The sequence below is a fragment of the Callithrix jacchus genome, chromosome 10 (genome assembly GCF_049354715.1).
Source record: "Callithrix jacchus isolate 240 chromosome 10, calJac240_pri, whole genome shotgun sequence".
NCBI lineage: Eukaryota > Metazoa > Chordata > Mammalia > Primates > Cebidae > Callithrix > Callithrix jacchus.
In genome coordinates this window covers 24,359,425-24,372,645 of record NC_133511.1, presented here as the reverse complement: position 1 = coordinate 24,372,645, position 13,221 = coordinate 24,359,425, and the positions used below count along the sequence as shown (strand labels likewise).

General features: G+C 38.9%; 1 protein-coding gene across 6 annotated transcripts in view; it reads left to right on the top strand.

Moving 5' to 3' along the window:
• Nucleotides 1-13,221, top strand: part of MSANTD2 (Myb/SANT DNA binding domain containing 2) — a 34,549-nt gene that overhangs the window by 16,159 nt on the left and 5,169 nt on the right. Inside the window, exons 2-4 of one of the 6 annotated variants that reach the window (XR_013523123.1) lie at nt 5,987-6,076; nt 10,125-10,380; nt 12,046-12,106. Coding sequence is in view for 3 of the 6 variants with exons in the window: in XM_002754548.7 (XP_002754594.3) it covers nt 10,125-10,380; nt 12,046-12,106 (317 nt within the window). In the remaining 3 variants the exon portion in view is untranslated. Of the gene's footprint in view, nt 1-5,986; nt 10,381-12,045; nt 12,107-13,221 lie in introns of those variants that run through there. The other 5 variants (XR_013523122.1, XR_013523121.1, XM_002754549.6 and 2 more) reach the window with 5 other exon arrangements.

Sequence of the window (13,221 nt, the reverse complement as noted above, 5' to 3'; positions counted from 1 at the left end):
TTTTTAGTGTATCTGAATACCTCTTTGAGGTAGTGCCCTAAGGTGTGAAGTACTGAGAAAAGGATTCAAAGAGCTGCTGACATAGCAACTTCAGAGGTGGAATAGGAGGTCAAATGAAAATAACCTCTAATGTTAGTCAGTTCTTTGCCAACAACTGATTTTTTTTTTTTTGCCCCCTTTCAGGTGAGGAGAAGGTCCTAGACAAATAGTGTTATCTGCTATCTTTGGTGACTAGCTACCTATTGCTGTTTATATACTGAAATAGTTCAGTATAACCCAGTTTTTTGATCTGTATTGTTCTAAATAGAAAAGCACTTCAGAATTCCATGTTTTGAAGGATTCTTGTACCCTAAAGAAGCCCTGTACATGAACATGCATGCTAGGTGTGACTTTATTAAGTATCACTGCTCATCTGAGATAATTGTATGAATGTCCTTGAGAAGCACACATAGCATAGGGTCAGAAGCTTTATGGTTACATGAATTTAGTTACTTGAGCCATGGAGGAATGTTTGTTTTTAACAATTAGTATTGTCCTCCTTGAGGGTTTTTTTCTTAGTAATCTGAATGGGCACAACCCTCAGCTGCTAGCATGAAAGAACCTAGAAAGCTTACAACCTGATATTCACTGACAATCAAAATTTCCTGAATTTTATGTTGTTTTTTTAAAAAATTGTTTTTACTTTATTTTTTTATTTTAATTTTTACTTTTTGAGACAGAGTCTCACTCTGTCACCTAGGCTAGAGTGCAGTGGCGCAGTCTCACCTCAGTGCATCCTGCCTCCTGAGTTCAAGCAATTCTTATGCCCCAGCCTCCCGAGTAGCTGGGACTACAGGTGTGCATCACCGTGCTTGGCTAATATTTGTATTTTTAGTAGAGACAGAGTTTTTCCATGTTGGCCAGGCTAGTCTGGAACTCCTGGCCTCAGGCGATCTGCCTGCCTTAGCCTCCCAAAGTGCTGGGATTATAGGCTTGAGCCACCACACTTGGCCTTGAATTATTAATATATATTCTGTGCAAGAATCTTCTTTCATGGAGAGAGTACTGAACAGTTATAAACACAAAGTGAGTGAGTCATTAATAGCCAGATTCAGAATGAAGTGCAAGCTGATAGGATTCAATCCTGGACAGTTCCCCACAAAGACTGAGGCTCCAGAGAGGTAAGATCTCTTTGTTTTTGGTGGTCATTCTGTTTGACCCTATTAAAATCAGGGAACAATTGAGTCTTTCTGCCTTCCCATCTTTGATAGAACTACCTTATATTCTTGAATATTTCATTCACTTGTTTACTTTGTAAAGCATAAGAAATAAAATTTGGACAGGGCTGCAGAGCTCTTTTTGGCATGTGGCCTGCCTGTCCAAAGAAAGCTGTAACAACAAGAATGATAGATATTTTAAAAATAACCTTGCCCAGCTATTTTCAGAAAGTTTCAGGAGCCGTGCCTACCAAGATTCATTGATTTTATAATTTGCTTTAATTAAGCAATAAATTTACTGATGTTCTTTGCTAAGAAAAATTTTATCCTCTTGCTAGTGATTTACTACTTTAAAATTAGCCTAATTTATGTATTGAATAAATATATTTTTTGAATAAGCCTCATGTGATAGGTACTGTCCTAGACTTGGGGAATAGAAACAACCAACGTAGATAAAGTCCCTACCTCATGGAGCTTACAATCTACTGAAATAACTTTCTTAGGAAACATTAAAGTTCCTTAAGTGGCATTTGATAATTTTCATATGCCAAACTCCTCTTTTTTTCTTTTTGTTTTTTTGAGACAGTTTCGCTCTTGTTACCCAGGCTGGAGTGCAATGGCGCGATCTCAGCTCACCGCAACCTCCGCCTCCTGGGTTCAGGCAATTCTCCTGCCTCAGCCTCCTGAGTAGCTGGGATTACAGGCACGTGCCACCATGCCCAGCTAATTTTTTGTATTTTTAGTAGAGACGGTTTTCACCATTTTGACCAGGATGGTCTCGATTTCTTGACCTCGTGATCCATCCGCCTCGGCCCCCCAAAGTGCTGGGATTACAGGCTTGAGCCACTGCGCCCGGCCTATTTTAATTTTTTTTAGAGTCTCGATCTGTTGCCCAAGCTGGAATGCAGTGGTGTGATCATGGCTCAATGCAACCTCTACCTGCTGAGCTCAAGGGACATTCCTGCCTCAGCCTCCCCAGTAGCTGGACTGCAGGTGCACACTACCACACCCAGACTTTTTTTTTTTTTTTTTTAGGTAGAGACAAGGTCTTGCAGTATTCTATATTGAACAGGCTAGTCTTGAACTCCTGGCCTTGAAGGGTCCTCTAGCCTTGGCCTCCTGGAGTGCTAGAATTATAGGCATGAGCCACTGAGCCTGGCCCCATAACGTTTTAGAAGTTGGAGCCTGGTTTGTAGTTAGACCCTTAGGCAGTTCCACCCACCCTTACTGGATCACTATATTATAAAAAGTGTTATAGGCCATGTACGGTGGCTCACGCCTGTAATCTCAGCACTTTGGGAGGCTCAGGCAGGCAGATCACAAGGTCAAGAGATCGAGACCATCCTGGCCAATTTGATAAAACCCCGTCTCTACTAGAAATACAAAAATGAACTGGGCATGGTGGTGTGCACCGGTAGTCCCAGCTACTTGGGAGGCTGAGGCAGGAGAATTGCTTGAGGCGAAAGTTACAGTGAGCTGAGATCAAGCCACTGCACTCCAGTCTGGTGACAAGAGTGAGATTCCGTCTCAAAAAAAAAAAGGGTTATAAAGAGACATTTGCCAAGATAGTGATATGAATAAGTGATAAAGAGCATCAGATGCTGCAGGGAAGTCAAATGAGTTAAGGACAAAGTTCAAGGACTGTTCTTAGTTATTAAGAAGACATTGGCCAGGCACGGTGGCTCACACCTGTAATCCCAGCACTTTGGGAGGCCGAGGTGGGAGGATCACCTGAGGTCAGGAATTCGAGACCAGCCTGGCCAACATAGTGAAACCCCGTCTCTACTAAAAAGACAAAAATTAGCCAGGCATGGTAGTGGGTGCCGGTAGTCCCAGCTACGCTGGAGGCTGAGGCGGGAGAATCACTGGAACCTGGGAGGTGGAGGTTGTAGTGAGCTGAGATTGTACCACTGCACTCCAGCCTAGGCAGTAGAGCGACACTCTGTCTCAAAAAAGAAGAAGACATTAATGATCACAATAGAAACAGTTTTAATAGAGTCATAGACTAGACTGTGATCCCTTTGGGTTAAGGATTGAATTATTACAGGCATTGCCTATTCCTGTGAGACCCTTTGGTCATTAGGCAGTGTTAAAGCTGGAAGATATGAAAGCTTAAGAGCGTATCAAGACTTACTTTTCTGTACTTGTTTCTGGATGTGTGTTTTTCCGTTTTAGGTTGTTACTTGATATAATTTATCTGGCATCTATATTGATAAGTCAATCAGATAATGAATGATCAAGTACTGTGTGATGCAGTTGGACCAGATAATCAGCATAACTAATGAAATATTTAATACTGCTTAATTATCACTTCAGAAAAAGATTTCTTGCCTAGCAGGTAGAAGGAAGTGCTATATTTTTTATTTTATTTATTTTTTTTTTAGGATGGAATCTCACTCTGTTGCTCAGGCTGGAGTGCAGTGATGAGGTCTTAGTTCACTGCAGTCTCCACCTTCCAGGTTCAAGCGATTCTCCTACCTCAGCCTTCCTGAGTAGCTGGGATTACAGGCATCTGCCACCACGCTTGACTAATTTTTGTATTTTTAGTAGAGATGGGGTTTCACCATGTTGGCCAGACTAGTCTCAAACTCCTGACCTCGTGATCTGCCCACCTCAGCCTCCCAAAGTGCTGGGATTACAGACATGAGCCACCACACCCAGCCAAGAAGTGCTGCATTTTTGTGAAGAGTAAAGTAATATCCTTATATGGTTTTACTTTTTTTTTTTTTTTTTTTTGAGAGAGAGTTTCGCTTTTATTTTTTAGGCTGGAGTGCAATGGCACGATCTTGGCTCACTGCAACCTCTACCCCCCGGGTTCAAATGATTCTCCTGCCTTAGCCTCCCAGATAGCTGGGATTACAGGCACCTGCCACCACACCTGGCTCATTTTTGTCTTTTTAGTAAAGATGGGGTTTTACCATGTTGGTCAGGCTGGTCAAGCTCCTGACCTCAGGTGATCCTCTGACCTCGGCCTCCGAAAGTGCTGGGATTATAGGTGTGAATCACTGCACCCGACCCTTGTATGCTTTTACTGATAGAAATTATTTCTTTCAAGAAATGGGAATTTGGCTAATTTACCTCTTAAAGAAAATACTAACGCTGCTTTATCTAAATGAACAGGATAGTGAGTGAACTGGTAATTGTACTTAAAGTAGTTGTTCTAATCTTTAGAATCTCCTGGAAAACTTAAGATACAAGTTTACCTTATTTTAGGGTTTCAAACTAATATATGTTGTGTTTTATGAAGAAAACTACATAATGTAAAGCAGAATTTTTTAACAAGAGGTTCTTGTATGGGATCTTTAATGAGTCCATATACTCCCTTGAAATTGTATGGAACAGGTTGTGTATGTGTGCATTTTTCTGAGGAGTGGACCCATGACTCAGAAAGGTTAAGACCATCTACCCTGCAAAGGAAAAGCAAAAGATTTAAGAATAAAAACGTTTTGTACTTGCCAAAACTTGCTCTGTAGCCCAGTAAGTGTGAAACGAGTTTGCTACATTTTTCTTTATTGGTTTTATTTTGTTGGGGTGTTTTTGTTAGTTTGGTTTTAAAGGATTTAGGGGATTGGCAAGTCAATTTGTCAGATATCAATGAACAGAAAACCTAAGAAAAAAGGTAGCAAAAGTTCTGCTAGCCCCACATGGATTTTGCCTTAGGTAGTTTCCTAATCATTAGTTACAGCTCTGTGTCAAAAGATGTATTTAGAAATTTATACTAGATTCTTAACCTCTTTCTTACTGTGTGCAGAAATTCTTTTTGATTTATGTATGCTATGTAAGATATTTTCTTTCTTTTATGCTCACAGTAACAAAATATAGCTAAAGAAATTAAAGTTTTTCTTAAAGATATTAAATGGTGTTGTTTTGTTGCCTCAGTTAACTAAGAGCAACTGTTTGTAACAGTTACAATGGCAGTAACTTTAAAGGAGTAAGAAAGATCTATTTCACAAAGACCTTTGTTGCTTCACAATACATGTCTCCTTTAGTCTGCAGTATCATTTTAAACAATTTAATAAGAAAATCAGTCACTGGAAATTTACTCCCAGTATAATTTCCTCATCTCTTGTGGAGCATAATATGTGATTTTTATTTAAGGCCTTGTTTGTGAATAAGTGTGTTCTTTAATCATTTGAGTAAAAGGAATCTTAAATTTATCATGTGTACTTGGCAGTGGATGAAGGTAACTTTGTAATCCATTTCTAGTGTGGCCAGCTTGACAACTACATTTGAAAATCTGTTTCACTGCCTGTTTTTTTCTTGTAACGTCGTTTCCTGCTGTTATAACTAAGCTGTCCTCCCTGCAGATTGACTTTATTTTTCATCTGACATCTTAGACTGATCAAGCCATTGTTTTCTAAACAACACATTTTTGTAGCTATTATGCCTTATTTCTGTTCCTCCTCATTATAATGCTCTGTTCCATGTATGGTCAGTTAGCTAGAACAGTGGTTTTTGTCCTGGTGATTATTTTATGATTGTATGAAATGGGGCAAACTTTGAGAAAATTATTAAGCCAGTACTGGAATTGGCTGGCATATGCCTTTATGATTTATTTAGTTTTCTACTTTGCCCTACCGTGGAAGAATTTAATTCTTCCCATTTCCTGAGAGTCAAAGGATTGGAGGACACTGAAGCAAAATAAACCTTAATCTCACCCTAAAAGTAGCTTAGATGATGTCAGGAAGGGCTTTGATGAAACCACTGTCCCTGCTTATAGATCTTATTTTCCAAGCCTTTCATTATTTTATTTGCCCTTTTCTGAACTCTACAATTTCCCTCTCTTGTAGCTGGTTCGATGCCCAGAACTGAATGCTGTGCTCCAGCTGTGGCCTCACCGGTGCTGAATAGAGAGGAAGAGCCACCTTCATAGCTTACATGTGATTCCTCTGCTTATACAACCCAATACTGGATTTACTTACTTTGGCAAGATAGCTGCATTGTGCACTGTATTTAATGTTACGTGTACTGTAACCCTGGGTCTTTCTCTGCATTGCTGCCGTTAAATCCCCAATCCTGCCAATCTAAAACTCCTGCCTTTGTTTACCTTTCCCCTCCCCCATAGACTCCCCATACATTCATCCACAATGAATGTCATCTTTTTATTCTCTCATTTCCTTTTACTGTAATCTTAAACTTTGGCAAAACTTTCACTCTGTCCTAAAAATTGTCAGTTGTCAGCCATCTTATTTTTCTTCCTGCTTTGGTAATGGGACATCTTTCAAGTCTTTTCTCTGGTTCTTTTGCCTTTGTACTCATTAAGCACTTGTCATGGTGGATTTAATAAGCATTCCCTTGCCATTTCTTCCAAATCAAATACCCATGAACTCCTCTCGGTTGACCACCAATCAAGTTACCTGTGCTTTAGTTCTTCAATCCAGGGTTTCTTGACTCCTGACCTCTATCCCTAGCTTCAATCAGGATACAGTATTCTCTCACAACTCTTCCTCCAGGGCGGAGACAAAAGCATCATGTCAGTTTACAGAAGAACTTTCCAATTGTAAGGAAAATTATAATCTTTAATTGTAAATGGAATTGTTTTTAATAATTTTAAGCAAGTTTCTGCCCCCACCCCAGACCTTAATTTTTAGAAACTGTTAAGCTTAATTGATTACAGATTTCTAGGATGAGTAAGGTAATGGAAAAAGGAAGGGAAGCAAGATTTTTGTGTTGAATAAGACAGAGTTCTCTGAGAAAGCCGTATCGAAGTTCTTGTTGGATTTGAGAGCTGTCTGAAATGGGAATTGAGGCTTCGTTTTTCTGCGCATTATTGAAATCTCAGCTCTAGGGTAGGTTTTTAAGTTGGTTTATTTAGGACTGTTGACACACACACACAGTCTTAATTACATGCTTTGGCTAATTTAGAGTGTGGAAAGTGTAACCTATTTTGCTTTATTATGAGTGATAATTGGAAGTTCTCCATGGTTCCTTTTTATTCATCTCTAAACTCCCTCAAGTTTAACAAATCCCATTGCTTCTTATAATAGCAGTCAAGCCGAAGTTTAAGTTCTTATTCTTTTTTTATTAATTGATGTGTTCTATTTAAACAGCGTCTCCCTGGATCTGTGGTCTTTACTGAACCCAGAAGTTACCTCTTAAATGCATTTATATCTTGAGAGAGTTAAAATTAGTTGGGAAATCTTTTTTAGCATGATTTCAATACATCAAATTCCTATCATGGATTTAGAAGCTACCTAACATCTTTCCTTCAAGCCCTGATAGGTATTTTACATGCTAGCATATTGCACTATTCAAGTGTATTACAAAAGTACACTACAAAGTAAGAGGTGGCAATATCTATTAGTGTCTTTGAGAAATTGTAAAATGTATCACTTTTCTTTCAGATGTATAACCATTAGACATTGCTAGTTTTCTTATTCACAATTACATAAGCCAAGGGAAGTATTAAGCTCAATTTGGTGGTTCCAAAGAGAGTAAGAGTCTTTTCTCTTGTTTCCTACCGTGTCTATCACCAGAGATTGGTGCCTTTGCTTATGCTCGTTTTACTTCCGGATAAGTATGGTACCTTTCTTCAAAGGAATGTTAGTTTTATTCCCTGACTTCTGAAATAACCCTCAGAACAAAGCTAGCTGGGCTCTTGTGTGTGCTGAATGCTTTTCTCTGGGCAGTCAGTAAGTAGTGAGCAGTGGCATGGTTTCCTTCTCCATTTATGGCCTTGGAAGAGTGAAAGGGACATGGTTGGGACTCTCCATTTACGGTCCTTGGAGGAGTTGAAAAGAGTGGTTGGGGTGTTCTTGGAGGCAGAAAGTAGACATTGTGAGATAAAAATAAATTGGCAAGGGATGTTTGCAATTCAAATTCCAATCCCTGCAAGGAGGGCAGAGGGCACTGGGAAAGGGGGAGTGTGGAGAAAGTCAAATGAGCTCTGCTGCAGACATTTGTCTCCTTCCATTGGAAGGTTTGCCCATGATGCATTTCCCAAGTTCGTATTTCTGGTTTGTTCTAGAAAGTTTTATCTTATGTAATTGTGACTATCTCTTACAAAGAGAAAGAAGAAACACTTTTAAAAAGAGTGTATTGTTGGAAACCTCAGTTCTATAACGTATCATTTGAGGCTCCAGAAACGATCTCAAGAAAGGAAGAATGAGGCAGGTGCTTGTCCAGGGGCTAGGCTGGCTGGCTTTAGGGTTGGAGACTCTTAATTGTTGCTCTGTTTTTGTGTGAGGAAGATCATCACACATGTCATGCTTTTAGTATCCTTTACCCATCTAGATTTCTGACTTTGGGGACAGATTTTTAAAGTATCTGAAAGAGTGTTTTGTAGATTGTCAACTGTGATTTAAAGATACTGAACTTCCTGGCCGGGTGCAGTGGCTCACGCCTGTAATCCCAACACTTTGGGAGGCCAAGGCTGGTGGATCACTTGAGTTCAGGAGACCAGCCTGACCAACATGGAGAAACCCCGTCTCTACTAAAAATACAAAATTAGCCGGGCATGGTGGCACATGCCTGTAATCCCAGCTACTCAGGAGGCTGAGGTAGGAGAATCGTTTGAACCCGGGAGGCGGAGGTTGTAGTGAGCCAAGGTTGCGCTATTGCACTCCAACTTGGGCAACAAGAGCGAAACTCCATCTCAAAATAAAAAATAAATAAAGATACTGAACTTCCGTAGAGGCGTTACAAAAATTATGAAGAGTTTTTTTTAGTGTGGTGAGAATAGTTAACATATTGGCTTATGGAGAGCAATCTCACATTTTGGAGAAATTTATAGTCTGGCAGTGCCTATAAATTAAGTCTAAGGTGAATTACTTTTGCACTGTTGAGTTAGAAAGTATTTGGAGGGAAAAGGGATATTAGTTCAAGAACATTCTCAGTAAAAGTAAAGTAGAAGGGAGATTAGAAGGAACAAAGGGAGACAGGTGGGATAGAGACTGGATGCAACTAAACTGAATTTGAAAGCTAGGACTAAGCCTTTGATTTATCTTCTGAAACGCCATGTAAGATAGCATAAGATGTAGCATTAAACTCAGGAAACTGGGTTAATAATCAGAAATATGTGTTAGAAATAAAGACCATGGGAAAAGATGGAAGGGTTGTACAAGATAATAAAATTATTTAGGTTTTATCTGTGGGCTTGCATAATATATTTATTTGCTGTGTGCTACATGGCAGAAAAAGAAGTGAAATGACACCCCTCTGCCCTGTCCTTCCCCCGAAAAAGAAATCATTGGCTTCATTTGTTGGCTTGTTTAGCTGGCAGCTTGAGTTGGTAGAATAGACTAGTTGATTGTCTAGTTTTAAACGTAGATATTAGTGTTCTGTTTCTTGATCCTTGATGTTTGAGACCTGGAATTTGTAGCATTATTGATTTGACCTCTGTTTTGAATTTTAGCAGCTTCCACAAAGACTGAGTTAGTAAGGAATACAGACTATGTAAGTAATATGTTTTACTAGCTAATTTGTTTAGGCAATTATTTTTACCCTGTATTCATTCCCTCTTATTCAAGAGTAAGGCAGGTATTCTTTGCTTTGGGAAATTCTTCTTTCTGTCCTCCCTTCCCTCACTTTTTCCAAATTCTGGGCACAACAGCAACTCTCTCTCTTCTGTGGCAGGTGTGCATCCTATTGGCTGGCTGGTATTTCTTGTTTTCCCCCCCCCTTATTCTTTTTAAATGGGGGTGGGGGTTTAAAAATATGTGTATGGGGTACATGCAATAATGTTGTAATGTTTCTTGTTGTTTAATGGATAATTAATTGCAAAATAATTGTTTTAATTATAACATGTTTGAGTAAATGCTAAATTAGTATTTTTTTCTAATATAATAATGAATTTGAAATCTAGCATTCCTGTAACAATGTGTCTATGTTTGTCTGTCTGTGTCTGTCTAATAGTAATTAATATCTGTGGTCCGTACCTGGAAGAGGAAGTACAGCTTTAAAGGAATAACAAAAGACTTTGTGTCTTAGACCCTTCGCAGGTGTTACAGTCGGGTGAAAGAACATGGTGTTGGGAAAAGAAAGAGCAGTTACACATTTGAACAGTTGGAACAGGTGTTTGGTCAGGGAGGATGGGATGCTCAGCCCTGCCAGCCTGTACTTATTAACAGTAGTGGCTTGTACCAGGAGCTGGAGTCAGATGGCAGCACTATGGAGGACTATTCACAGGAGGACTGGGGAAACCACAGTCAGGATCTCCATGGCTATCCAACAGATCAGGAATTGGGTAAGAAAGCCGACATACATGATACTTATGTTTGTATGTATTTATGTACCTTTATGTATGTGTACCAGTACTTATTATCTGTAAGTATTTTTGGTGCTGTTCCCGTAGTGGTCAGCACAAGGCATAAAGGACATCTCTGTCTTGTATGTCTTTTATGCATTTCCATGCCCCAGTCTGTTTGGGGCAATATGGGCATCCTTGATTTACCCTTAAACTGCCAACTAGTGCTTGATGTTGTTCATTTGACAAGTTGATTACCAAGAAGATTCCCAAAAACACAGAAGAATTTCTAATTCTGACCTATACAAGGACACTCAGTGACAGGTAGCATTGTATGCAATTCTAAATATTCTGTACCCTCTAGTTCTAAGATGACTGCTAAGATAATGACTCTTGGCCCAACTGCTGTAGATGTAGCTATCTTAGGAATTCCTTCCCTTGTCCCAACTACATTTTTCTTTTCTGTTTATAATTTGGAAAAGATCTTCTCCCAGACTTGAGTCTGAACAAAAAATGAGGGGAAGCTTCCATTTATCTTGAAAAGAGCTGATATTTGAACTGTGTGATCATATTCCTTCACACTTTTTAAGGGACCCCGTCCCAACAATAACTGGATTGATTTATACAGTCATAGGTATTAAAAATGGAAATAAAATTCTTGACCGTCAAATCTAAACTTGTAGGGCCTAATTAAGAGTGTACATGTCGTTGTGGGCTTGTTCTGTTTCTTTTTGCATTACATGCTCCAATTTTGATTTTCATATTGATTTCATAATTTGGAGATACTGATCAATCAGCGATTGTACATTAACAGCAGGTTGTGTAATGAGTGCTTGCTTGGAAGGAAATGTTCTTGCTTCCAGCTCTTGGTACTCAGGTAGCCCCCAAAGAAGTATAAGTAGGATTGGCATTATAAACATGCTCCCTGACCTTTAGATAAAAGTTCATGGACTCTGTTTTTTACCAAATTCTTGATGATGGAAAAATGTTAATTCAAAAGAAAAGGGACTAAATGCTAATATGTTTCTTAGCAATGTTGTTTGAAAAATATTTCTCAAATACTGGAAGAGAGTGAAAGAAGAAAGAGGTTATAAAACTAAGACTAATAACATATTAAAGATGGACTTAAAGATTAGAAGAATAAAAGGGGTAGATGGTAAGTGATCACTACCAATTAATTTCAAAGGAGAAATAAGGTCTAAATTACTTTGGCAGTCCATAACACTGGTTTTGCTGTAGAGAGTTAAGTCACTCAAACCTTTGGGGAAAAAACAGTATGCAGAATATGTTGATCCTGATATTGGGGGAATAATTGCTTTATAAAACCTACATAGAAAATCTAAATAGAACAGAATTATTTTTATTCTTGTCCTTTTAAAATCATGTCTGCAGTGAAATTAAGCTTTAAGCTCCTAGCTAGAAATCCACTGGTGACCTTGAAGAATTTCATACTTTTAGAGCTGGTTTCTGATCTTGCATATAAATGTATGCATCTCATTATGTAAGAGTTATATTTATACATCTGACATTGGACAGTGTTTGACACTAGAGTAAAAGCCTGGGCTTGGAAAGTATGGAATAATCAGTAAACATAGCTACTTATCTACATACATGCATGCCATTACTTAGGAAAATATAACCTGTTTCAAAATCTTTGCTTTTCAGATGAAATACCTATCACAAAGAGAACATTAAAAATAAAACAAGAGTCTTCTGAAGAAGCACAGTAAGTAGATGCTTCACCTTTACAGAAAGTGTGTCTGCCTAAGTTTAATGACCAGTGGAAGGATCAGAAAATATTTAGACATGTTTTGGAAGTTCCAGCCATTCACCAAGGAGGCATGTCTATTCATTCTTTAGATTTAATCAGGGACTTAAAGTAAAAAGTATCACAAGCATAGCATCACTGGTAATTCTGAGAACTGTGACGTCTATACATTCTTTTACATCTTAGCTTAACTCTTCCAGAGGTTATGTAAAATGTGGAGAATTTTGTATAGAAGAAGAAGAAATAAATGTGTTACATGAAAATAGGCATGTTTATGGTGTTTGCCTGTGTGTGGATGTGAACATCTGGATGTTTAATTAAGGCACAAAGATGAGTCACAGGAACCTGAGTTTATCTGGGGTTAGGTGAAATGATCAGGCAGACCAGAGGGACACCTGAAATACTACATTTTGGGAATCAAAAAGAAAGCTCTTAGATGGCTTATTAAACATTTAGAGAAGAAAACAGTTGCTAGAGGAAAGACTAAGAAGGTCCAGGGACAGTGGTCCACGAAGCTTGATCTTCCCCAAGTTTAGCATTATCTTTTGTGCAAGGACATCCTTGTTCCTGGAATTACCAGTGACATTGTATTTGTGGTTCTTTTTAATAGCTTTAAGTGAGTCCCTGATTAAATGTAATTACTGAAGAGAATATATTGGCAGATAAATTTGTGGAGAAAGTAAGAAACACCATTCATTTTTTTCACCTGTTGACCTTGGAGCATGGATAGCACCCACTTATTGTTGGGTGCTTCATCCCACATATATGATGTTGATGTCTGAGAGATGGTAGAGCAGAGGCGAAAAGGGCTGTGATAGGTAACAGGCAGCACAACAAGAAAGCATTAGTTGTTTTTTTGTTTGTTTGTTTTTTTGAGATAGAGTCTTACTCCATCACACAGGCCGGAGCATAGTGGTGCAATCTTGGCTCACTGCAAGTAGCTGTAATTCCAGCCTAAGTAGACAACAGGCATGTCACTGTGCCTGGCTAATTTTCATATATTTAGTAGAAACGGGGTTTTCCCATGTTGGCCAGGTTGATCTCAAACTCCTGACCTCAAGTAGTCTGCCTGC